Here is a 25,577-nt window from a genome sequence, read left to right as displayed (position 1 = left end):
ATAGCCTCTTTTTTTTACTTTTAAAAGCATTTTTTTCACAACCTTTTGGCCGAATAGGTTGTTAAAAAAATGCTTTTAAAAGTAAAAAAAAAGATTGCACGCCAAAGCTGATTTCCCCTCCACCCCGTGCGCTGTCCTACTTACCCCATGCCTCCTTTTGGCATGCACTGGGCACGCGCACGCACACCTCGCATGTGGTGTGCACTGTGCATACACGTGTGCCGTGCCCATGCGCAGCCAACGAACTGGTAGTAAACCAGTTCAGATTTCACCACTGGGGATAACCCATAATATTATAATGGTGCTAGGCATGGAAAAATATGGTGAAAGATGGGCAGGCAAAATGGGCAAAATCCTGGGGAAGATGGGACCCATGCTTTATACTGGTCTTTGTTTCCAATGTCTTGGTCTCATCTCCTGAAATCCAGACAGCAAACCTTCAGCAAACCTGGCTTTTGGATACTGCTTTTAACTACTAGATCAGGGGTCTGCAACCTTGGCAAATTTAAGACTTGTGGACTTCAACTCCCAGAATTCCTCAGCCAGCTGGCTGAGGAATTCTGGGAGTTGAAGTCCACAAGTCTTAAAGTTGCCAAGGTTGGAGATCCCTGTACTAGATCATCTCTAATAAGGCCTCCCTTATCTGTGGATGTGGATTAAAGAGCTGACCTAGCATGTATGTGCCCAGAAGGGAAGATGGCCCTTTCAGAGGTAAGTCTAGCTGGGTTTCAAGTGTCTCATCATCTGAGAACCCAGAGAAGGGGTGACGGTGAACTGTGAGACCCTCCTTATTAAGCTGGGTTCCAGGGATCAGTTCAGATTGTTGCTGTTGTATCAAAACCTTCCTGCTGCGCAGCAACTTTCCTGCCTGAGTTCCTTGAATCCCTTTCTGGGTTGGTGATGGGATTCCACAGACTTATGTTCTTGGGGGGCTCCAATTAACTGTCTCAGGGAGTGGGGTATGAAGTAGCTCAGGAGTTCATGGTGTGATGTGCCTATCCCAGGTCATCCAGAACCTGACATGGAATAGTGGTCACACACCAGATTTGGTGTTCTTGTCAGAGCAGTGGCTATGTAATCTTCAATTGGGAAAACTTTTAGGATTCCCTTATTATGGTCAGATCATGACCTAATTACTATGGGATTCCCTGGCACTCTGATCTCCTGCAATTTGGTCCGCTCTGGCAATTGATGGACCAGAGGGGTTTTAGAGTGAGAAGGGGTTATTCCTACTGGTCTGCTGCACAATGCTTCTGAAGCCTTGGCTGCACTTAGAACAAAGAGGTGCAATAAATGCATCTCAGTGATCTGTGCAGCACTTCCCCTGCACTCTTGTGCAACCCGTTGCTCTCCATCCCCACCCCCACCCCGGCCAACAGCAGCCACTTACCTGCCTGCTAGGCTGGAACTTCCAGCTTCCTGTTAGCTGCCACATTTAATTTTCCTGTGGGAAGCTGGCTGGGAAGTTGGAAATGACAATCACATGATCGTAGCTGACCATGGCAGCCTGAAGCAGCTACAAATTTTGCCAAATTTCAATCTCATGAGTCATAGGTTTCAGATTTTAGATAAGATTCTTTAAGTTAACCCATTTTGAGGTACCTTGACTGAAAAAATGTTGCCCTACGATGAACCTTCACTCAATTAAAGCTTAAAAAAGAATCAAACAGACATGAAGTTGTAGTAGTATGTAGATATAAAAAGAAACTGGCTGAAGTTCTAAAAATTAAAAAGAAATATAAATGACAAACCAAATGTTTTCTTACTGGATCTGCAAAAAGACTTGTTAAATCCTTGAAGAAATTTGTATGAGAAGATAAAGAATTGAAGAGAAATCCTATGGCAAAATTTGAATGAACTAAAGATGAAGATCGTTAGAAGTGAAAGGAAAGAATATAAAGTTGATTTATTTGATCAGTTACAATGACATTTTTTTTGCAAAGTTGTGGCAATCATTTATGAACTTTTGTTGACATTAGGATTGAAAAGTTGATGTCTTATGAATTTTCTTATAGCTCAGGTATGAGAGAGGTATAAGGTATGAGAAAGGGGCGCGGTGGCTCAGGGGCTAGGATGTTGAGCTTGTCGATCGAAAGATCGGCAGCTCGGCAGTTCGAATCCCTAGTGCTGCCGTGTAATGGGAGGAGCTCCCGTTACTTGTCCCAGCTTCTGCCAACCTAGCAGTTTCGAAAGCACATAAAAATGCAAGTAGAAAAAATAGGGACCACCTTTGGTGGGAAGGTAACAGCGTTCCATGTGCCTTTGGCGTTGAGTCATGGCAGCCACATGACCATGGAGACCAAGCGCTGGCTCTTTGGCTTTGAAACGGAGATGAGCATCACCCCCTAGAGTCAGCAACAACTAGCACGTATGTGCGAGGGGAACCTTTACCTTTTTTTAAGGTATGAGATGTGAGATGATATCTGTTTGTAACCTTATGGGGAGTAAAGAATTACTAAATTTGTTTATAATTGTTACAGTGAAGTTTGGAAGTCACTTCTTTATATATTTCTTTTTCTTTATTATATTCTTTATTTTTGTTTTTTTCTTACACTTTACTCTTTCTTGTTATTCTTTTTCTTTCTTTAAATTTAGTTTATGTTTTACTATTATAAAAATCCTTAATAAAATTATATACTAATAACTGACAAATATAAAATAGCAAACTGGAAGTGCTTATGCAATGACAAATTGTTGCTCTTTCTAAAACGAAAACAAAAAGCCTGTGATTGGTAGAGATACTGAATTTATTTCTTATTTCTTGATTTGTAATGTGAATATTTAAGGTTGCTCTCTTGGATACGGTAATTGTCCAGTTAAAGTGTCATCCGGGGGCTCTAAATTTCCTCTTGATTTGCACCTCAACTGAAAACCCTTAACTTGCAATTGCAATTAAGCCATGACAAGAGTTGCACCTATTTGATCCACCTATATTTGTCACACTTCATGCATTAAGTATCCATCCCTAAATTAGGAAAGAATCCAGAATTATTGACTACTAGTTGAATCTGCAAATCTTTCCTAGACACTTCTACTTGGAAACCATTTTTAGCCTTTGTGCTTGAGGTGGGGGAGAAAACTCAAAATTTGATTTTAGGTTTTGCTGATTAGATAGGTGTGTTGCTATAGAAATGGCTAGTGTATATTATCATATAAAAGTAAAAAGTTGAGGTTTTATGTTACTACCTATTCTTCTGCACCAAATGGAGTCGGAAGTCAATGCTTTTTCCCCTTTCCCCTAAACTTTTTTCTCTTCCCCCTTTCCTCCCTTCTTTTCCCATTATCTTCATTTTTCTCTGTATTTCTGTATTTTGTATTTTGATAAACTAATAAAAATATTTAAACTGCAGATTTTTCCTGGTCACAAACTGATTCCACCTAATCTAGAATTCTTCCACATTACTAGCATTTAGACCCTTTTTGATTATCTTCAGTTCTGTCCATCTAGAAATGCAGAAATATAATGGACCAATTGTTACTAATTCTTTTTTTATTCACTCTTTAAGAGGAGAATAAATAGAAAAAAACCATCCAATCCAGACCTCACCCATGTGTTACCCCAGAATAATAAAAATCCACTCAGTCCCAATTCATATAAAAAAAGAAATAGCATAGCTTTTGAACTCTACCTCATCTGGTGGTTTCAGAATGTATATTTGTGTTCATTTGGCTTCTGGTTTACAAATAAAATCTAAGCAGTTGCTATGATAGGAAAGTATGTGAGATAATGTCAGTTACAAGCATTGAAATCCCACAAATGTTTCCTGGCTGCCGTGCCTTCCGTTCATTGTTGAATTAAGAACCCTTGTGAATGTGCAATGATAAAATATCAGCAACTTGGGTATTTTTCAAACTTTTATCATGGTTACATCATGCTCTTAAGAGCAGCTGCATTAGAAAAAATAGAAGAGATACATTCTAAATTATGAAGCGCAGGCCCAATACAGATCTTTTGAAGTGGCAAAGTCCAAAAGTAGAGTCGAGGCCAGAGGTTCTTATGAAAATACATAACGTACTAAATCTGTAGAAATATTATGATTCAATGGCAAATGTTAAATTGATACAAGGCCAGAAATAAATCAACAAGCTCCCCAAAAGAAATGTATCGATTTCTTACATTTGCATTACTGTCTGATTCATACCTGATCAGAAAGTAATGCAAACTACTCAGTGTGCCTCTTGCGAACCAAAGCATCTCACTACAAAATGATGTTCCTACCTATTTGTTGTTGTAGCATTTTGCACTTCTCAAAAAAGTGCTTCGCAAACCTAATTAGCTGCAACAGGGTAAAGGAGCGGAAGGTCCTTTCTTTCGCAAGTGGGGGTGCCTCTTGTTTATTCTCTTGGATTCAAATCAGTGAGAGGAGAAACCGCATACCTACTGTTTGGGCATATTATATGAAGCACAGGGTGCATGAGGATCCAAAGAAAATGAATTCCAACCTAGAAGAGCATTCTCTCAACACAAAATAAAAGTATATTAACATCCCCCATAACAGTGCACACAAACACCAGTTTTGAGATAAAAAGAACAGTATTACCATATTCAGGTTTTTACATCTTAGGAACGCTCGGATGCTTGCAAAAGGTTATTGAAACTGAATGGAAGTCAAGGAGGAAATTTTGTAGGCCTAAGGGCATTTTTGGCAATGTATCTGACATACTGATTTAGTAGAGAAAAAGCAGCAATTTTTCAGTCTTAGCCATATGAGATGTTACAAACATTTGCTAGTTTGATACTCTAAATAAGCCAACAATACATATATTTATAAAAAAATAATAAAGGCAGGATAAAATAAATGAATAAATTAGAGATAGAGAGATACTGTACAGTGTTAACAAATAATATTACCTTTCTTTTTTCACGAGAGTCCCTGTTGTTTAAGGCTATGATGTTTTGGATGCTTAGCTGCAGTTTGTCTGGCAAAGCTAGGAAAGCCTAACCCCTGTGCTCTTCTTTTATACCAGCAAAACAGTCCATTTTCCACCCACACTTAAGCCAATGGATCAACTGTAATTTTACTCAATGACTCAATATTGCTTGATGTAATTACTATTCCGCCATATACTGATGTTATCTCTTTCTTTACCCTTAAACAGATTGCTTTTTCAATTGTCATATTAAAGAAACGTCAGATGGTAATCGCATGGATCAATGCCATTTGCTTGTAGGAGGGGAGCTGTTTTAGTCCAAAATTAGATGGAGTCTAATTTCAAACTAACAAATTCTATTAAAAGTCACAAGCGATTTACCAGATTAAATTGTTCATTTCTCTGCCTTTTAAAATAAATTAGTTATAGTAGTATGAAAAAATTCTATCAGACTCCTCTCAATATTTACCATGTATATTACTCTGTCATTGTTAACTACACTTCATCACCATGTTTTTTAAAAGCTGCTGTCATAAAATAAAAATAAAGACTGCTTTGTTGAACAAATTTCCTACAGCTTTTTAAATGTCCTAATTTTCCTTTCCCCCCCCCATGAATCTTTTTCCTATCAATAGAAGCCAATAGAGAGTAGTAAGAAAGATATATTAATTTGCACATTATTTTGCACAATACTGCTTCTATATGTGTTTGTTTACTCTGCAATATTTTCTTTCTATCGGCAGTTCCTCAGAGTCTTTATTTTGGATTGATTTACAATGATTTATGTTTCTAGCACACAGCCACCATCCCTACAACATACAGGTAATGCTACAAATTCCACAAAAGTTCAGAACAAAATTACACTTCTAATATTTTAATCACAGTTAAGACATTTAGATATCTTCTTTTCTCTCTGTGCAATATGAATTCCCTTTTGCTTGGATTTTGAGTAAGAGAAAATTTTTTTACTATCTTATTTCTGAACATTTCCACAGACACTGAACATGCACGTTAACTGTTTTAGTAAAAAAGTTTTATTTCCATTTTCCAACAACCTATTCAATATACAGTCTCTTATTCAACATTAGTCATTAACTTTCATTTGTTACTTATTCGGACCTGCCCAGCTACCACTTCCTTCCTTAACAAACCTTTCCTCCTCCCTTCTCTACTTTCTTCTACTTTCTTCATCCTTCCTCTCCTTCACTTTTCTACATCCTCTCCTCCTTCCCTACTCTTCTCTTCCACCCTTTCTTCTTCCTCTCCTTTCCCCCTTTTCTACCTCTCTCTTTCCTACCTACTTTCTTCCTTCACTCTCTCCTCTCCCTTTCCATTCCCTTCTGAAATGGCAGCTGAGCAGCCCCGATTTCATTTCAAATTATTTCTATTTCTTAATTACATATCTTCAATCATTCCTTTACATTGATCCTTCATCTTCCCCTCTCCCTCCCCCCTCCCACCCCCCGAGACTTCCCAGAACAAAGTACAGGGTATAAGATTAACAATCATAAATTAAAATACAACATAAGTCATAATCCATAGTCACTCCTCTCTCTAAGACCTTAACTCCCCTTCCAGAAACAAAAAAGTACATTCTTCTTCCAGTCCATTATATATCAGTCCATTCCACTCCTAAAATCTTCAGAATCTTCCAATTAAATTAGTATTTCCAGTTCATCAATAAAATACATAGTTTTTAATATCCAATCTTCATCAATTAACACCAAATATATATCAATCCATTCCACTCCTGAAGTCTTCAGAATCTTATAGTTTTTAACATCCAATCTTCATCTATCAAGACCAAGACGATATTCCATCTTCCAGTATTCATCAGAAATTCTTTTATAATATACCTTTCTTCCTTAAACAGTCTCCCAAATATAATTCATATTTCCAGCTTAAATTCTTAAATTTTTATCCAATCTCCAAAAATAAACAATATTCTATCTTCTCATATCTTTAATATCACTTACATAAATCAAATAACATTGCTAATATTAATATTTCTTCAATTTACCTTACATCTGTCAAATAACATTATTAAAATTATAACTTATATCCAAAATATATCAGTTATAACAATTAAATTCTATTTAACCAAATACCAACATTACATCCATAAATTTTTCTATCTGTCCTCCAAAAGTTAAACAATATTCCATCTTCCCATTCCTTTATACCTCACATATATCAAATAGTAACACCTTATACCCAAAATAAGTCAGTTGTAAAAATTAAACCCTATATAACCCTATTTTTTTTAAAAAAATACCATCAAAATCACATCTTAAGCATTCTCCTTCCCCTTGTCTTCTATCTTACACATTTTCCACCATCTGCTCACCAATCAGCTTAACATCTAACAATAAAGAATTTCCAATCTTTAATATATTGGTGTAAAAATCTCTTGTTTAAAAACTTATTAAGAAAAGATAAGCCTCCAAAAGTTCCTATAAATTTTTTTTTTCCATATTTAAAGTGAAGAAGTTTCCAAGATTTTAGTAGTTAGTTCTGTTTGCTTAAGAGCCATTCTTAAACTGTAAAATCTACCAAAAAGAGGGGAAAAAATCAATAAACTTTTCTTCTTAAACATTGTGATAAAGAAAAAGGTAAAAAGAAAAAAAAATCATTAACAGTTCTTATTCATTCCATTTAAAAAGTAGCTTGTTATGTTCTTCTCTTCCTTTGTCCTTTTATAGTTTCACTTTCCTTTGTATATTGCAAACGCCATTTTAAATCCACTCAAGTTGAAAGTTAGTTCAAAGGAAAGCTATTTAAGAGCTGAACTTGCAAATTCTTGCCAGTCCTCCTACTTTGTTCTGTCTGTGTTGAGTTCTCTTTAAAAATAAATCTTGGCACAGAGATGGTCGCGGCTTCTCGTTCTGTATAAACAGAAGCACCCTGGGCACGGAGCTTCGTCAGGCTAAAGGGGAGCTCTCACCCTTCGATCCCCTGACCAGTGTTGTTGTGCCCACATTGCTGAGAGGAATAACAAGAATGGTGTACTGACTGTATGGTCTCCTTATGATGTAGATTCCAGTATTGTTATACTGGCAGTTAATATATTGAATTATTGTTGTTTTCTAATATCTCTAGGTAAATATATTTGGAGTGTGCAAAATTATGGATAATATAGCAATAAGAAGGAGGGCAGTAGAAAGGGGAGGGGAGAGGGAACAAGAAGAGACAAATTTAAGCTATAACTGCACTCAGTGATCTGAGATGACACCTTATTTAACAAAAATTGAGCTATCTCACCCACAGATACCTACATAATATTGTAATCCTTCATATTTTTGTTTTATGTAAACTCTTTAGAACTTATTCTGAGTAGATAGCTATTATTTGTTGCATAATTTTTTGACATTAATAAAGGTGGGAGCAGGTAGATGAAGATTTATAATCAAGAAGAAGTGATCTGTGATGATCAGAACCTTTGTGCATTAACAGATTAAAAATTTAGGCTTTTATATAAACTAGACTTTACAGTGCTATATGTTGCATAATATAAATAATCATTCAAGTGTTATTGTAAAGTGAATGGACATTGCATTTTGGAAAACTGTCATCTTACTAATAGAAAAATATCCAATGGACATCCTGTCTTGTCCATATTAATATCAAGGTTTATTCAACCACCATACAATTTAAGATAATTACATTTTTCTGGGCATATCATTTTTTACTTAATTGCATTATATCTAAATTGTGCTTCCCTTCAGAATTTGAAGGACTTATTTTTATCCTTGAATCAATGCAATGAAACAGATTATGCTGAAAGACAATAACTGATTCAATGTCATCAAGGAATAGGAAAGGTCATTGGTTAATCCAGCTCTCCAACAAAATGTCAAGGGCAAATCCCTTATATCTTTGGGGGCATCTCTCTCTCTCTTCTTTCCTGTTTGATTTATATCATTTAGGCAATGACTTGAACTGTAATTCTTTCTCTTTGTGTTTGTGTGCATGTGTGTTTCCTGTGCCACTGAATTTTTTTAAATTTTTATTATTCATTGTTTTATCATAAAAGTAAAATACAAATCAGAAAAACAAACAAGATGAAACAAAAGCATACATTCAACTCTTACAACAAAGAAAAAAAAGGTCTACGAAAAGAAAAAGTAATCAAATAAATTCAACATTTAAGATATATTTAAATAATTTTAAATAAATTTGAATTATATATATTACACACACACACACACACACACACACACACACCAGTGGTAAGTTTCAAAAAAAATTATTATCTGTTCTGTGGGTGTGGCTTGGTGGGCATGGCATGGGTTGGTGGGTGTGGCTTGGTGGGCATGACAGGGGAAGAATACTGTAAAATCTCCATTCCCACCCCACTCCAGGGGAAGGATACTGTAAAATCTGCACTTCGTCCCCAATCCAGGGAAAGGTTACTGCAAAATCCCCATTTCTTCCCGATCATCTGGGACTTGGGAGGCAGCGAATAGATGGCCAGTCAGAATTTTTACTACCGGTTCTCCAGAACTGGTCAGAACCTACTGAAACCCACCTCTCTCTCTCTCTCTCTCTCACACACACACACACACAAGAAGGAAGAAAGAAGAAAAATAGTCAACAGGTTACACTAATCTTCAAATTTCTCTGTTAGCCATCCGTAATTATATTTAGCACGTAGAAAGTCCACATACGGTTTCCAGTCTCTTATAAAGTTGTCTAGTCCATTATCTCTAATAATAACCAGTTAACTTCGTCATCTCTGCTAATTCAGTCATTCAAAATCCATTATTCAATGTGTGCCACTGTATTGTTGATTTAAGTATTAAATTTATGCTTCTGTTTTGTACCACTAACAAACTACTAGTCTTTTGCTTCCAGGATAGCAGATTCATGTCAGTTTCCCCTGACTGCTGTAAATCTCCAAGTTTTCAATTTTACATTATTTAACTAGTATGCTAAACTTGCATTCAGCAGAAGTCTATCAGAACTTCACCATAGCATAGCTAGAGAAGAATCTGCAAAGTGGGCTACAACCACATTAAATAATGATTGCCCTTCGTTAGCATGAGGATGTAGTTGCCTCATTTTATCTGCAGCAGTTTAAACCTGCTGACTTTGCATTTTCAAAATTCTCTACCCTGTGCTCCATGGCCCTAAAGCCAAGCAGTTTTGGGTTTTGACATGAGCGGCAGTTCTGCCAGGAGAATCTCTGCTTTAACACTCACAATTTCCTTTAAATTATTAGTATTAATTGTTCCTGATAATTGCTGCATAAATATAATTCTAATTAATATATTTGTGTAGGCAAAGGCATGTGTTATATTGGATGCAGAACAGAGGGTCCACTACAGCCTGTTTGGCCTTGAGTACATCTTGGTTTGGATTTAGTTTAGTTAGATGCATGGATACACTCAGTCAAAACACTGTTTTTCAGCACAAGGTAATGTAAATATTAATCAATTCAGTACAATTAAATCTTGACTGCTCCATATAATTGGTTGCATTTCCCTTCTTATGATCTTTTTCAAATCCCAAAATGGACCGCATTCGAGCAATCTATACATATCACTGATGCCCTGGAAAATCGCAAGCCTTTACTTGCAGGTTTACAGCACAGGATTTCAAGACAGAGATTATATCTCCATATCAAATTATATATATACGGCCCAATTACAGTTGGCCTTTTATAGCAAGCTTGAAAAAACAACATCTTTCCTAATATATTTACTCTTTCCTACATTTATTTATGTAATATGACTTCGACATTGCTCCATCCAGAATGACTTTGGACACTTACAACATAGTGGAGGCGGGGGACAATAAACAAATAAAATGGCAAATGGGGCGGCAGAGTTAACATTTTTGAGTAAATGGGGTGATGCAAGTTAGTAGGGCTTGCAGACATTGACAGGGTCAGGCTTTTTCCTTTTATGAGAGGAATGTTGGAATGTTTCTAAGTTTTAAAAAAATAAAGCTTAGTTTATGGTGAGTTTTAGTATTTGTAGTGGGAAAAGGATAAACATATATTCTTCTGGCTTTGAAATCAACAGTACATAAATTTAGAATGAAGAACATGTAGTGATTACAGTCAATGTTTTGTCACTCATTTCCTTAGCTAAAAGAACTTAATAATTTAATTTTAAAAGTGCATTATTTTTAAAAATCATTTTATTACAAAAGCCATCACTTAATCTAGAATGTTATTGCATATATACCTTTTCATTTGCACTCCTAATAATTTTTTTTTGCTCTGTTCCACTCAATTCAATATCCTTGTAACTGGCAATATAGCAGTAGTTTGCAATCAATGAAAGAACAGCAGGGATCCTCTGAAGTCTTCGAGCTTGTAATATTAATTAGATGGAAAATAAAAATGAAATTTCTGTGAACAATAATGCGGCAGTAAAAATGTCATAGCAGCAGCCATTTTTATCTTTCGTATCCATTTTTATTATGCATATTTACTGTGAATTGGGAAAAACAATTTTAAAAAATCTGGAACATAAGATTAAATTCTACTCACTCAGACTATAAATGTATTTGTAGTCATTTTAATATGCCATAGAAAACTAAGGTTCTAGAAATAATATTCCAGAATTTCAGCACTTTAAACTTTTCCATTTTTTTCATTTTCTTATAGTACTTCAGACTATATGCTGTGACTAGATAACATTCATGGTTATAAATCATTCAGCTGTTTTGCATATGCTAATTTTTATTTTATTATTATTAAAAGAATAGCGCTTATTGCACTATGTAATTCTATCCAATATCAATCATGAGTGCCACAATTCATCCCTTCTACTGTTTAATTGGGAGTCCCTTTATCATGGTGTGAAATGATGATGACTAGGAAAGTGAGAAAATTTATATTCTGTGAAAAGATGCAGCAATGTACAGTTTTCCAAGCCCGCACATCACAATGGAGGTCTAAAACTATTCTCTTACCTCAAACTCCTGCTTTACAGGATCTGCTCCCCTTGTTTAACCATTTGAGCAGAATTTAGTCTGATTTGGAAGAGTTGTGCTCCCTCTAGCGAGCTCAGATTTATGCCTCAGAAATATTTGAAGGATCAACTGGCCTTTAGGGCTCCTGGCACTTTATCAGTTCCTTTGGGCTACATCCCTACTTGCACAAGTAGGGATAGAAATTTGATAAGGCAGTCTGACATATTTGGGATTCATTAGACTGGAGAAGTTTGGGGTCAATGAACACATATTTTCAGAGGTCCTGTTTCAGGTAATTCTCCCAAACAAAATGTGGACAACAAATCTTCTAGTAAATAAAAAGTCCTTTTTATTAGTCCTAATAAAAAGAAGGACTAGGGGAGACATGATAGCAGTGTTCCAATATCTCAGGGGTTGCCACAAAGAAGAGGGAGTCGGACTGTTCTCCAAAGCACCTGAGGATAGAACAAGAAGCAATGGGTGGAAACTGATCAAGGAAAGAAGCAACTTAAAACTAAGGAGAAATTTCCTGACAGTTAGAACAATTAATCAGTGGAACAACTTGCCTGCAGAAGTTGTGAATGCTCCAACACTGGAAATTTTTAAGAAAATGTTGGATAAGCATCTGACTGAGATGGTGTAGGGTTTCCTGCCTGGGCAGGGGGTTGGACTAGAAGGCCTCCAAGGTCCCTTCCAACTCTGTTGTTATATTATATTATATTATAGTTCACATTCTGGAGTCCAGTCCAGAATTCCACCTGTATATTTAAAGAATGAATTTGCTAAGTTGTTAAATCAACCTGATAGTACTTCCTCCACTAAATTTGGACCTTAAGAACTTCTTCACTCTTATGATTTCACTTTTAACCTTTCTCTTGTCTTAACCTTTCTCTTATGTTGCCAGTCTGAAGAATGCTTAAGTATTAGTAGTGATCTTCATCTGAACACTTGATGTTCTTTCAATAGGGCACCTTGAGTCCTTCAGTTTTTGCTATTTTTCTCCTGTGAGAGTAAGCGCAGCACATTTGTTCAGTCATATCCCATTGCAAAATCTTGGATGTACATATAGACAGTGTTGAGCAGTGGTTCTATTTCAGATAATGTTTTTCCTTGCAGCTTCAGCTCATCCATGTAAAGGTGGTGGAGTAGCCTGGCAGATGTTCTTGACGTTTGGTAGCCATGGCCTGACTTGTTCAATATTCTTGACAAAGGACTCAATGCAATGACAAAGATTCCTTTCTTGATGTCAACCCCTTCCAGTCTATCACCATTGATCAGCAAATGAGTCTTTCATTGTGCCACTGAACTTTGCATCAAGCTTCTGATGTTTCTTCCGAGTCCTGTTATTTCTAGGGACTTGATTTTCCAGTCATGTGAAATTTGTTTACAAATTGATGACAGTTAAATTTAGCTCTTTTCCAAGGGTTTATATTTGTCCCTGGGTCAACTGCAGGAGTGGAGTATTTTGCAAATATTGTGGAAGGATAACCAAGTGTATAACCACGCTAAAATAAACGTTTTCGTTTGCAACACTTCCATTTCTTTCCACTTATTTTTGATTGCAAAGGCACCAGACGCTTTCGCCTGTCACGAATCTTAAAGGAGCTCTCGCTACCGAAAGGAAACCGAGAAGCGCCCAATTGACGTTTGTTTTCCCGCCGCCAAAAGTCCTCGAGAAACGTCACGAGGCGGCGAATGCCATTCGGCACGCGCCAACTCCGCACGTGACAGCGCCGGGACGTGTGACCCCGCCCCACTGCGAAAAGGGAGCGCCTGGTAAGAGGGGGGGGCAAGCGAGGGGGGAAGGAACGGGAGGGGGGGAAAGCCAGCGAACAGTCTCCCGCTCTCTCTCCGATCTCTCCTCCCTCCTTCCTCACGTGATCGCCTCCCCGGAACGTGGCATTGTGTAATCACGTGACCCGTACGAGGTAGGGCGGGAGGGGGGGTTGCGGGAGGGGAGGTAGGCCGTTCTGGAGGAATTAGAGGTGGGGGGAGGGGGGCTGCGTACGCGACGGAGCTGGGTGCGAAGATGGCGGACGAGGAGGCCGAGCAGGACAGAGGTAGCGTCGGCGCCGAGAGCGGCCTCCTGGATATGCCGAGCCTGAAGAAGAGGCTGCTGGAGCTGGAAACGGAGCTAAGGGAAAGACGGAACCAGTCAGCCGTGGAAGCGGCCACCGAATACTGTCAGCAGCTGTGCCAGGTCAGGATGGGGCCTGGCCGCTTTTGGGGGAGGGGAGGGGGGGAGAAAGAGGAGGGAGCCCCTTTGGTGGGGGGCGGGAGGTGCGGCGGTGGAAGAGGCTGGGCGATGTTAATAGCTGGGCCGCGCTTTGCTCCTCTGAGGAGCGCCGCCAGCACCCATTGAACCTCTTGACTCCAGGCGGGTGTCCCGCCCCCCTGCGCCGGAGAGGAGCTTCTGGCGGCCCGGAACAGCTCTCGCTCTCCCTCCCTCCCTCCCCCACCCGCCGCCTTGGGTGCTCGCGCTCAGCTCGAAACTCGGCCCCCTTTGTTGTGTTGGTGCCGCCTCGGCTCTGGAGGGGCCTTTGTCTGCTGACGGCGGAGAGCGCAGTGCCCCCTCGGCCGAGAGCGGTGGCAAAGGAACGGGTGGCTGGTTCCTGGGGAGGGGCTAGGGGAGAAAGGCCGGCGGGGGGCTTTCCATGTCCCGCTTCGTTCCACCTCGGATTGGTAGCGCTGCAAACGAAAAGGCTTTTAAAGCTGGGTCGGTCGCCTTCCCTTCATGCCGTTGTCATCAGCTCCCCAAGAATATGCATCCATCTATATCCCATAGTTGAAGGGGGGTCTTACTCCTCTGGCTATATAATATAAATATACATATACATATATTTTTTAAAAAACCCGTACAGTCCTGAAGCTGAAATCTCTGCCAGTTTAGAGGTGGGTTGCCTCAAACTGCCCTTGGTTCTTCCAAATTAAGTGACCTTACTTCCTTTTTGAATTGTGGCCTTAGTGTGCCTCACTTTCACTTCACATTGTCTTAAAGGTACACCAACGTCTTATTTTATTAGTGGCTTATTGTGTTCTGTTCCGAGGTAAATATTTATGGTTTATCCGAGACTTGATTCAACTACGTTGTGTACTAAATAGGTTCACAGAGGTCTCCAAAATAGGCAAAATATGAAATTAATGTTAAAGAGTACTTGAATTCTAACATCCTAAGTTGCATAAACATAGACATTTAGAGCCACTTATTTAACCTTGTTTCAATACTAACTTCAGGAACAATACTTTCATTTAAAGTCAATCAATTGTTCAGGTGGATACTGTTTCCAGACCTGTATTGAAGTTGGCCTGAATCTATCATCTGAAATTACGATATACCGTAACTTTTCATCACCTTTAAAATATTCTTATAGAAATTAAAAAAAATAGTTCTTTGCATGGTTAAATTGGCAAAGTAGGAGTTAAATCCTTTTAATTAAACTCATCTTTAGAATTGAGGACCTATCAAAAGGAAAGAGCTTAGTAAAAGTATATGGTGCCTTAAAACTCATTGCCTTTTTGAAGCAATGATTTTTATATTGATAAACTGTTATAGCATTATTTCTTTAATCTGGAAAACAAAATTCAGGCTTTCAACAGAAGCAGTATGTATCTTTATTTGAATTGATAATTGAAGTATGTTACATATTTTGTAATTCACATACTATATAAGCAGGTTTTCCGCAGGGTAGGGGTTACGGAAACAGATTTTGTTGTTTAAACATGGATATTTGTGTTGACAATACTATTGGATTAAAGCAAGAATAGAAAGTCAAACCGGATTTCTGTATCTATCAGTTATAGTAATATGGGATCACATCACACATCAAATATACTGTATTTGCTTATACAGTAGGAGTTTACTTGCTCACTTCCACTTCCAATACCTTGGTATTTCCCAAACTTTCTTGGAACAGTTGGGAAGATGAAAGGAAAACTTCAGTTCTTTAGTAGCTCATTTGATGTAACTAAATCAGATGTTTTTGATTATAAAACTTTGTTCTAGAGGAGTCAATGAGTCAAATTCAATTTCACAAAAATGCAGTGTTAAGCAGATTATAATAATGAACCTCTGCCATATCAGTTGGTTCCTGGAGTGTGAGAAGATGTCAGCGATAACATTAAGCATTTCAGGGTGTGTTCACTAAAATAATGGAATTTCTTTAACCTCTATGTAGGTGCTAGTCTTAATTCCCTATGTTGTTTGAGACCTAGAATCATTCAGTCACTGGGTTCAGTTTAATAGTCCAGATCATGACGGAGTCATGGATGCAATATGTACTTCACCTAATCATTTAAATGTTAACATTTGTATGCTATTGTGCATATATCTTAATGCTTCTACTTTTATTATATTTTGTAAACTTCTTGAAGAACTTGTTTACATAGTATCAATTTATATACCATTTCCTATCATCATTAATGCAAGCATCATTAGAAAATGACCTTTATATATGAAAATGCCATTTAGATATAAAATTGAATAGTATTTTAAACTTCAAGTCTTTTTGCCTAACCTACAGTTACTTTCTGCTGGGGATTTCATATTAAAAGCAATGTTTTCAATTTCATGTGGATGTTAGTCAAAATATCATGACTTAGTCTCCTGTCATTCAACTATGGTTAGATATTGCTAAATACTCCAAAGGTATCCTTATGAAGTAACCATAAAATAGCAGGTGCATAGGTACAGAGTTCTTTGTTTGAAGCCATGTAACAATTATCATTTTATACATTTATTTCCACATGATCATTTTTTGTCACATCATATTTCTGTACTGTCATTCTACCATAAGGTATACCAGTAATTGCGCATAGCAGTCCCAAGTAGGATTTAGTAATAAAAATGCAGTCGAAAGCTTTAAAACAAATACAAGTAGTCCTAGACTTATGACCACAATTGAGACCAAAATTTATGTTGTTAAGTGAGATTATTAAGTGACTTTTGCCCCAGTTTACAACCTTTCTTGCCACAGTTGTTAAATGAATATCTGCAGTTGATTAGTTAATAACGAGGTTGTTAAGTGAATCTGGATTCCTCATTGACTTTGCTTGTCAGAAGGTTGCAAAACATGACCCTGGGACACTCATAAATATGAACCAGTTTCCAAGCATCTGAATTTTGATCACATGATCATGGGGATGCTGCAAAGGTCAAAACTGTGAAAAAACAGTCATAAGTCACTTTTTTCAGTGTCATTGTAATTTTAAAAGGTTACTAAATGAACTGTTGTAAATTAAGGACTACCTGTAATCAGGAACATTTTTCTAATTAATAGCAAATGCTGACCATAAGAACTAAATAAAGCAAAATATAAAATACACTACTGTTGTCAAAGGAAATCTAGAAAATTTTTAAAATGGACAATCATAATTTCAGTTCATTGATTAGGTCATCAAATATACAAATAAATGCACAGTTTCACTACATTTAGACAACCAGCTAATAATACCCTCCCAAAAATTTGGTTGAATAATTATGCCATCTATCTATAAGGTAAGTGATCAGAATAGGTTACCAAACAGCATTTTTAATAATACTGTCTGGTTGTTATTTTTGGAATTACTCCTGTAGTGGGATACTTTTGCTCTAAGTTTGTACGCTTCTTATGGCATCGCTTTAAAAGGAATCTGTGAGTAAACAGTACAAACTTGTTTTCTTGTTTTTATTTTCTTTAATTAAACTTGGGATGCAAGATAGGATAGTTAATGATAGGTTGAGCCAGGGATATCCTAACATGCAACCACATAAGTGTCGGTCCACAAAGACAAATTAAGACAAATAAGAAATAAATTACTTATTCAACCAGAGGGAGGGTTCAGCAGCAAAGAGAACTATTCCCTTGATCCTATATTTTTCTTTCTGTTCCAGCAGAAGCCCATTTTGCGCAAAAGAAAACTGCTGGAAACAGGCAAGTCACTTAAATAGAGATCCTAATTACAACGGAGTGAGGTGACTGATTCCCATAATAACCCATCATTTTTAAGTGTCACATTTTCTTTCTGCTTTATACAAAATGGATTTTTCTGCAAAAATCCATTTTGTATAAAACCAAACTAAGGCTAGATTAAGGCAACTTAAAAACAAATTGGTGAGAGAAAGAAGCCAATAAGATACACAACTAGCTTTTCTTCAAATTACTACAATCATTCTCTCACTATGCAACAATAACAATAGTGGGGAATTGGCAGGGTATAGGAAAATCTGCTTCTTCCAATATAACCTGTGACTGCATTTTTAGACAACAAAGAAGTAGCTGAAACAAAAGAACATTGTTCATATTTTTTCCCCTGTTGTATATAGGAGAATCAAGGAGGAACTCCTACTCAAAAATTTCTTAGTCTTGTTCTGGCCTTGAGGAAACATTTATTAGGCAGTGATAAATTTTAAAAGGAAAGGCATTCAACTATCTTTCTAGTCAATTTTTGAATAGCATTCACATACAAATTCCTTTGTTCAAGTTGACTTAATTGCAGTAAGGGCAAAAATAGAGGTTTTAGACAGAACTGAATATACTCTGTCCAGTTGACTGACTAGCTTAAGTGTATAATAGGGGGGTCCTGATCTTATGCAGTGAAGAGAGCTGAGGGTACCATAATTCCACCTCCAGCAAGTGTAGAAAGGAATTGCATCTATATTAGTAGCCATATAAAACGTAGTGCTGCTTGATCCAATGTATATTTTGTGCTGAGAATTGATAGTAATTCATTTATAGATTGCTTGAATTTTAGTTTAGACTTTGTTCATAATGAAATAGCTCTATAAGTGAGATGTTTCATATGGAAGTTTAATATCCATAATAAACTTTGAATTTTTCTTCTATTTAGGTTGTCAAATAAAATACCATAGTGTGCTTATATTATACAGGGGTCAGAAAACAGTTCTGATCCTAATAATGTCCTTAAGCTTTATTTATAGGCTCAAAATCAAAAAGAGAATAAAAGTTCTAAGACGGGTGTCAAACTCGCATCCTGATAGCAGCATCACGTGACTTATTGAGACATTTTTTTCCCTTCCCTAAACCGGGCAGGGGTGGCGTCAGCATGTGACACATCCAGTCTGCGGCCGCGAGTTTGACACCCCTGCTCTAAGAAGTCAATACCTTGAATTTTTACCAATTTTATGAGAATAGAAGATTTTATCCAATTTTAAAAATTTAAGAGGATGCTAAAAGAGCAGCAATTGTAAACCATATTTTAGACTGGTTACTAGGTTTCCAAACTTGATTCACACATCAGATACAGAGATAGGAATCATATTGGTGATGCATTCAGTTTGAAAGATGGTTTAAACTTTCAAGGCCCCATAGTTTGGCCTCATAGTTGTACTGTCTTTTCTTTCTCCCCATATCAGCTCTTTTAAATCGAGGCTATGCTATATATGACACCTTTATTCTGCCTTTTTTTCAAGGAGCTTAGGGAACTGCATGTTATTCTCTCTTTATCATTTTTTAATCTTGGAAACAATCATATGAGGTAAATTATGCAGAAGAGAGAGAAGCTTAAAGGCAACTAGTGAGGTTTGTGAGCGAGGCAAATGACCCTGGATTTTGGTAGGCTTAGTCTGACATTCTAGCTAGTTTTTGGCAGTGTGTACTATTATATGTACCAGTTATCTATTGAGTGTTGTTATTTCCAAATAGACACTCTGCACAATTAGTAGGCAAGTGAGTATTTTGACCATATCATTTTTATGCATATGTCCACCTCCAAGCTGTATGCTTGGTGGATATAAGCATTATATCCATTATCAGCATATCAGGTGATGTGTATTTGTGTAATGAGGGAGGGTGTCAGCTAAGGAGATTAACACCCTATATCAAGGTGAGCATAATTATTAGGCAGCTTATTTTCCTCAGGCAAAATGGGCCAAAAAAGAGATTTAACTGACTGAAAAGTCAACAATTGTAAAAAAAAATATTTCAGAGGGATGCAGCAGTTTTGAAATTGCTAAGATATTGGGGTGTGATCACAGAATCATCAAACATTTTGTTGCAAATAGTCAACAGGGCTGCAAAAAACATGTTGAGAAAAAGGATGCACGTTAACTGCTAAAGATTTGAGAAGAATCAAACATGATTCTACCAAGCTACCAGTGGCTATCCTCCAGTGCTATCATGTTCCAGAACTGCAACCTACCTGGAGTACCCAGAAGTACAAGGTGTTCGGTGTTCAGAGACATAGCCAAGGCAAGCACGACTGAAACCTGACCACCACTGAACAAAATACATAAGTTGAAATGGGAAGACTGGATCAAGAAATACCTAAAGACAGATTTTTCAAAGGTTTTATGGACTGATGAGATGAGAGTAACTCTTGACAGACCAGATGGATGGGCCCATGGCTGAATCAGTTATGGGCATAGAGCTCCACTTCAACTCAGATGCCAGCAAGGTGGCAGTGAGGTATTGGTATGGGCTGGTGTTATTAAAAATTAGCTAATTGGATTTTTTGGGGTTGAAGATGGACTCAAAATCAACTCCCAAACCTACTGCTAGTTTTTAGAAGACACTTTCTTCAAGCAGTGGTACAGGAAAAAGTTTGCATCTTTCAAGAAGACCATGATTTATGCAGGACAATGCTCCATCGCATACATTGAAGTACTCCACTGGGTTGCCAGCCAATAAAAGCCTTAAAGATGACAGAATAATGGCATGGCCCCCTTCCTCACCTGACCTAAACCCTATTGAGAATTTGTGGACCCTTCTTAAATGGGAGATTTACGGTGAAGGAAAACAGTACACCTCTCTGAATAGTGTCTGGGAGGCTGGGGTTGCTGCTGCACAAAAAGTTGGTCGTCAACAGATCAAGAAACTAACAGACTTCATGAATGGAAGACTATAGGGTGGCTATATTGGTCACTGATTTTGAAATGTCAGAAATGTTTATTTGTACATTTTGAGTTGTTCCTTTATTATTTTCACTTTCACAGATGCAAATAAATGAGTGAGATGGACAAATTGTCATTTTTCACTTAGTTGCATTATAGTTCTGCACACTAATAGTTGCCCAATAATTGTGCACACATAGATATTCTCCTAAGAAAGCCAAAACCTCACTTTCTTAAATATTCAGGTTTGAGGTTTATTAACATTTAGGATTGATCGAGAGCAGTGTAGTTGTTCAATAATAAAATTAATCCTCCAAAATACAACTTGTCTAATAATTGTGCACACAGTGTATGGTCTGATGAGATCTTAATCAGTGTGAACCTTTGTTTTCTGATTAAGTTTTTATCTAGTCACAGTATCCTGGGGTTGGAATAGAAATGAAAATCTGAGAATGAATCCTATTTTAGCTACTTTCTTCCATTACTGTTTACCTTTTCCCATACGTGGGGAAAAAGAAAAGTTTCGTGGTTGTTTTACCGACCTGCCTATTGCAAAGATTATATTTTTAAGGAAAAGATAATTAGTGGGTTTTTATTACGTTTTTCCCTGTCCTCAACTGTCAATAGCTGGGTCAGTTACAGTCAGCAACAGGTTGCTAACCATCTCTTCTTTTTGCACAGAAATTTATCAATGTGCCTGAAATTTGTTGCAGATACCCTTAATAATAGGATCCATTTTGCCTCATCTTTCACTGCATTTATGTTTTATAATATAATTCAAAGTATCAAGTTATCAATAGTTTAAAATATGATAGTCATCACTTCTTAACAGCAATCCATCTGCCCTGTTTTGATGAAAAGGAAAAGAAGAGTAGGCTTTAAGAATCAGATTGTGATTTATAAAATAACAGAACTTGCAATACTGTGAATTTTTAAGCTAATTTCGTCCTATTACGATTTTTTTTTAAAGTACAACCTTTTTCATGATAGATAACAGGAGACAGGGTTTCTGTTTTTTTCACATTCATGCCCCAGAATTTGAATAGAACAGTTTCAGTTCCCTCCACATTCATACATTTGTCTCATTTCAAATTTAAGAATCCAATCTTGACGCAGATTGGATTGTCCTTGCGTTGCCCTAATGCACAGCTTATTCACCTGCAGGTGCTTAACCCTTAAAGAAAGTGTAATAAACGTAATTGAATACGTTGTCAAAGTAGTTTTCTTTAAAAAAACTCATCATTTTGTGCTCTTGTCATATATTGAAAAGGTTTTCTTTATTACATTAATGTATAATACAGTCTGTACTCTTTATTGCATATTTCAATCAAGTGCCACTATACTGCCATTTTAAAATAATTTTCATCATCATTGCTGTTAAAACATGATCCTTTATAGAGCTGAAAATTTCTTATGTGTTTTGAAATTATTTCTTGCATCCACTCCTTCAGTATCTTAATATTGAGCATAATTAGAAATCAAGATATTATATGCAGCCTAATCAGTGTCCAAAAGCTACTAGCTTTGATTGGAGCTATTGCAATAACTAACCATTGAGGGATACAGCTTTTTATAGGGTCTGTACTATTCAGTACTGCAATATTTGATTCTATGGGTCAGGTTCTTAATGTTCTGTTTCTACATACCTGGAACTCAAACATTTCAAGGAATAAAATCTTGTCTATTGATGCATTAGTTCTAAGAATGTAGATAGTATGCTCAGAAAACAATAGTTGATACGCTAAATGCCATTTCTCCAAATTATAGTCTATGCTTTTATGATGACTCAAATTTCTATTTTATAAACAGACCCTTCTTGAATATGCAGAAAAGTGGAAGACATCTGAGGATCCCTTGCCTTTGTTGGAGGTATATACACAGGCAATCCATGGATATATAAAAGCAAGACCTTACCTTACCTCCGAGTGTGAAAATGTAGCCTTTGTGCTTGAACGCTTAGCTCTGTAAGTAATTTATATATTATTTTGTTTTCTAATTTGTTTTAAAGCTAACATTTGTTAAATTTAAAAAGTAATAGAACTCTTTTCTGGGCATTTAATGCTGACTTTTACCTTGTTCCATTTGCTTTTTCAGAAGCTATGCCGAACTTTTGCTATGCTTGCCTCTTGAACTGCCTGAAAATCGATGGAAAGAGTTTCAGTCATTTATTCAAGTGGGTATCTTATTTCATAGCTAGTCTATACATCCGTTCCAAAAAAATAAAGTTCAAGTGTGCTGTTGCAATAGTACTAATAACCTGTAAGATTATTGTTAAAAATCATTATGATTATCATTGTTTACTTAAAATGATTTAAATGTAAAATAAGGAAGCTGTGGCTTGGTTTAATAACCTGTCATTATTTTTAGTTTAGCACTTTGCTTAACATTTTAGAATTCCATACCGCCCTTACTTGTAATTGTAATTAGAATCTTCTGTATTCAATATGAGAATAGAATGTTAGACAAGGATAATATTTATATTGTATAATTATAATAAAGGCAGCAAATTAAATAAATAAATGTCACAATGTTCTTATATCAAGATCACTAGATAATTCTATAATTTTATTTACAAGTTTTCATTGGGTTTAAGTCAACGTGAAAAATTGTAGGTTTGCATTATGTTTTTAAGCATGGCAATTAGTGAAAGTGTTGGGATTTTGAGGATAAAAAATGATGGAGCAAGTATAAGTTTCTGTCACTTGTTATAACAAATTCTCTTCTTTTTCCAGATGGCACATACAAAATTAATGCAAAATGGCAGCCATCAATTACATATTTTATCTGTTCTTGCCCAAGAGGATGGAACATGGAAGAATCCAGTTCTTTGCAACATTCTTACCCAAGAGATGCTGGATTGGGATAAGGGTAAGATCATAATTAGTGGAGGGAAATTAATTACTGCTCTCTCAGCAGAAAAATCTTTTAATAATACTGCTTTTTTAATATTTTTATATCACAAATATTTTGAAAATACTGTATCTCTTTTAACTTTTTCATTCATCAACTCAAACTAATTATTTTCCTTGTGTTAGCTTGCAGATATCTTCCTATATGATGATATGCCGCAATTGTGTATAAAGATTCATATATAGTATACCAAAAAAAAACCAACCAGATGAAAGGGATTATTTTTAATTCTTTCCTAAAATCACACTGAAGAATATTTATAAGAAAGAGCACTCTATTCAGAACTACTCTTATAATGAATTATTTTGGAATTATAATGTGAATGGAGCCAGGACTTCCATTTTTATTACAGTACTAGAAGTCCAAAATATCTTGGCTCCATAGTTGTTCACATAAGAATATTGAGTGTTCATATAATTAGAGATTCTTCTCCTTCTCCTGGAATTCCTAATCTGTCTGTAAATGCCTCCCAGCCCCACAGATTGGTCAGATGAAACTTCCATAGTAATTTTTATGAAGTTGCTTTTTATATGCATGATGTGAAACTTACAATGTTTGTTATTAAGCCAAGCACTTAGGTATTACACATATTTCAGTTATTCCTGAAATAAGAGAAACATCCTTTTTTATTATTATTTTATAAATACTTTACCAAATAGAGAGAGGTTACAGGTAGTCCACACTTAACATTCTTGCTCCTTTCCTCTCCATTTTTATCAATTTAATTTCACTATTGCTTTAATGATTGCACCGCTTAAAGTCACCTCCAGGTGAGATGGGTAGCATATAAATTAATCAATCAATAAAAAATAAAATAACAAGCCCAATTGGGCCTAGATTGCCTAGCAGTCACTAGGCAAAACATCATGTAACTACCCAGCTTAGTGACAGCAGTTCTGGTAGTCCTGGTTGTGTATGTTAGGTCAGGACTGCATCATTGTTAGACCAGGACCTCACATTTCTCCTGCCCTGCTGTACTGACCTCTGCTTCACGTTTCTCTCAGGGTGCAGAGAGCTAGGAACCAAAACTCACCACAAATTTAATAAAAAAATAAATAAAAATAAAAGGAACATTGATGGGGGAAGATAGGTGTTTGGGTTGAATTTAAGAGCATGTAAAATTGTAAGTATATGCAGGCTTCCAAGCATCCAAAATTTGATAATAGAGTGCTGCATTGCTGTAACGGTGGAACCAGTCGTAAGTCCCTTTGTTCAGTGCCATCATAACTTCAAATGGCCACTGAATGAATGGATAAGGACTACCTGTAGATGCAAACTGGATCACCACTATCCAAACTGAAGAAGGCAAAGAAGTATAGATATTTTCTGAACGTAATATTGAATACTTTTATTTGAATGGTAAATGGCCTAAAATCTGCTAAAATTTAATTCTTAAAAAGCTAAGTTGTTTCATTGGGAAACTGGAGCTTCTTTGTCCTGTAGGTTTATTTATAATTTGTAAATAAGTGTATATTATAGTGAAATTAATATTTTTATAATATATATTAATAATCTGTTTATAGGGAAATTATCATTATTTTAGAATCTTATTAAAGCTGGAACAGTATGGTTGGAAGTTCTTAGATTTATTGAGTTGATTCACTGATGGAATGGCATCAGTAGGTAATTCCCCCACCCCCACCCCCGCAATCCATTCCTTCATAATTCTCAAGTTCTGGAGAGTTTATGGAGACAAAAAAAATAAAATAAACAGAGGTTCCATTATATGAAGAGAGACTCACTTTTGTAATTTTATTGATTGAAGGTAGAAAATACCAGTATTGTTTAATTTGGAACTTGTTGCCTGATTGTGGTGTTTTTTTTCTTTTTGAATTTTATTATTTCTTTTTTTCTGCTTTTATGAAAAAATGTACTATACAGTGTGTAAGAAAAGACAAAAATACTAATGCATGGAAGTAGAAATTACTCCTCAGTTCAGATAGCGAATTCAGTATGGACTTTTTCTGCATATCTGGGCTTCTTAGCCAAATACTAATTTCTGCAAATTAGGTAGCAAATTCAGTCATATCATGTTTGTACCCTT

The 25,577-nt window shown here is 36.4% G+C and overlaps 1 protein-coding gene across 2 annotated transcripts in view; it reads left to right on the top strand.

Moving 5' to 3' along the window:
* Positions 1-13,775: 13,775 nt before the first annotated feature.
* ZNF292 (zinc finger protein 292) overlaps positions 13,776-25,577 on the top strand; it is a 31,589-nt gene continuing 19,787 nt past the window's right edge. Inside the window, exons 1-4 of one of the 2 annotated variants that reach the window (XM_058175494.1) lie at positions 13,776-13,996; positions 22,433-22,587; positions 22,718-22,796; positions 23,356-23,491. In XM_058175494.1, coding sequence (XP_058031477.1) covers positions 13,826-13,996; positions 22,433-22,587; positions 22,718-22,796; positions 23,356-23,491 — 541 coding nt within the window. In that variant the 5' untranslated portion in view covers positions 13,776-13,825. Of the gene's footprint in view, positions 13,997-17,686; positions 17,706-22,432; positions 22,588-22,717; positions 22,797-23,355; positions 23,492-25,577 lie in introns of those variants that run through there. The other variant, XM_058175499.1, reaches the window with a different exon arrangement.

The sequence above is a fragment of the Ahaetulla prasina genome, chromosome 1 (assembly GCF_028640845.1).
Source record: "Ahaetulla prasina isolate Xishuangbanna chromosome 1, ASM2864084v1, whole genome shotgun sequence".
Classification (NCBI taxonomy): Eukaryota; Metazoa; Chordata; class Lepidosauria; order Squamata; family Colubridae; genus Ahaetulla; species Ahaetulla prasina.
Note: the sequence above shows the minus strand (reverse complement) of the source record. Positions and strands in the feature narration are given on the sequence as shown.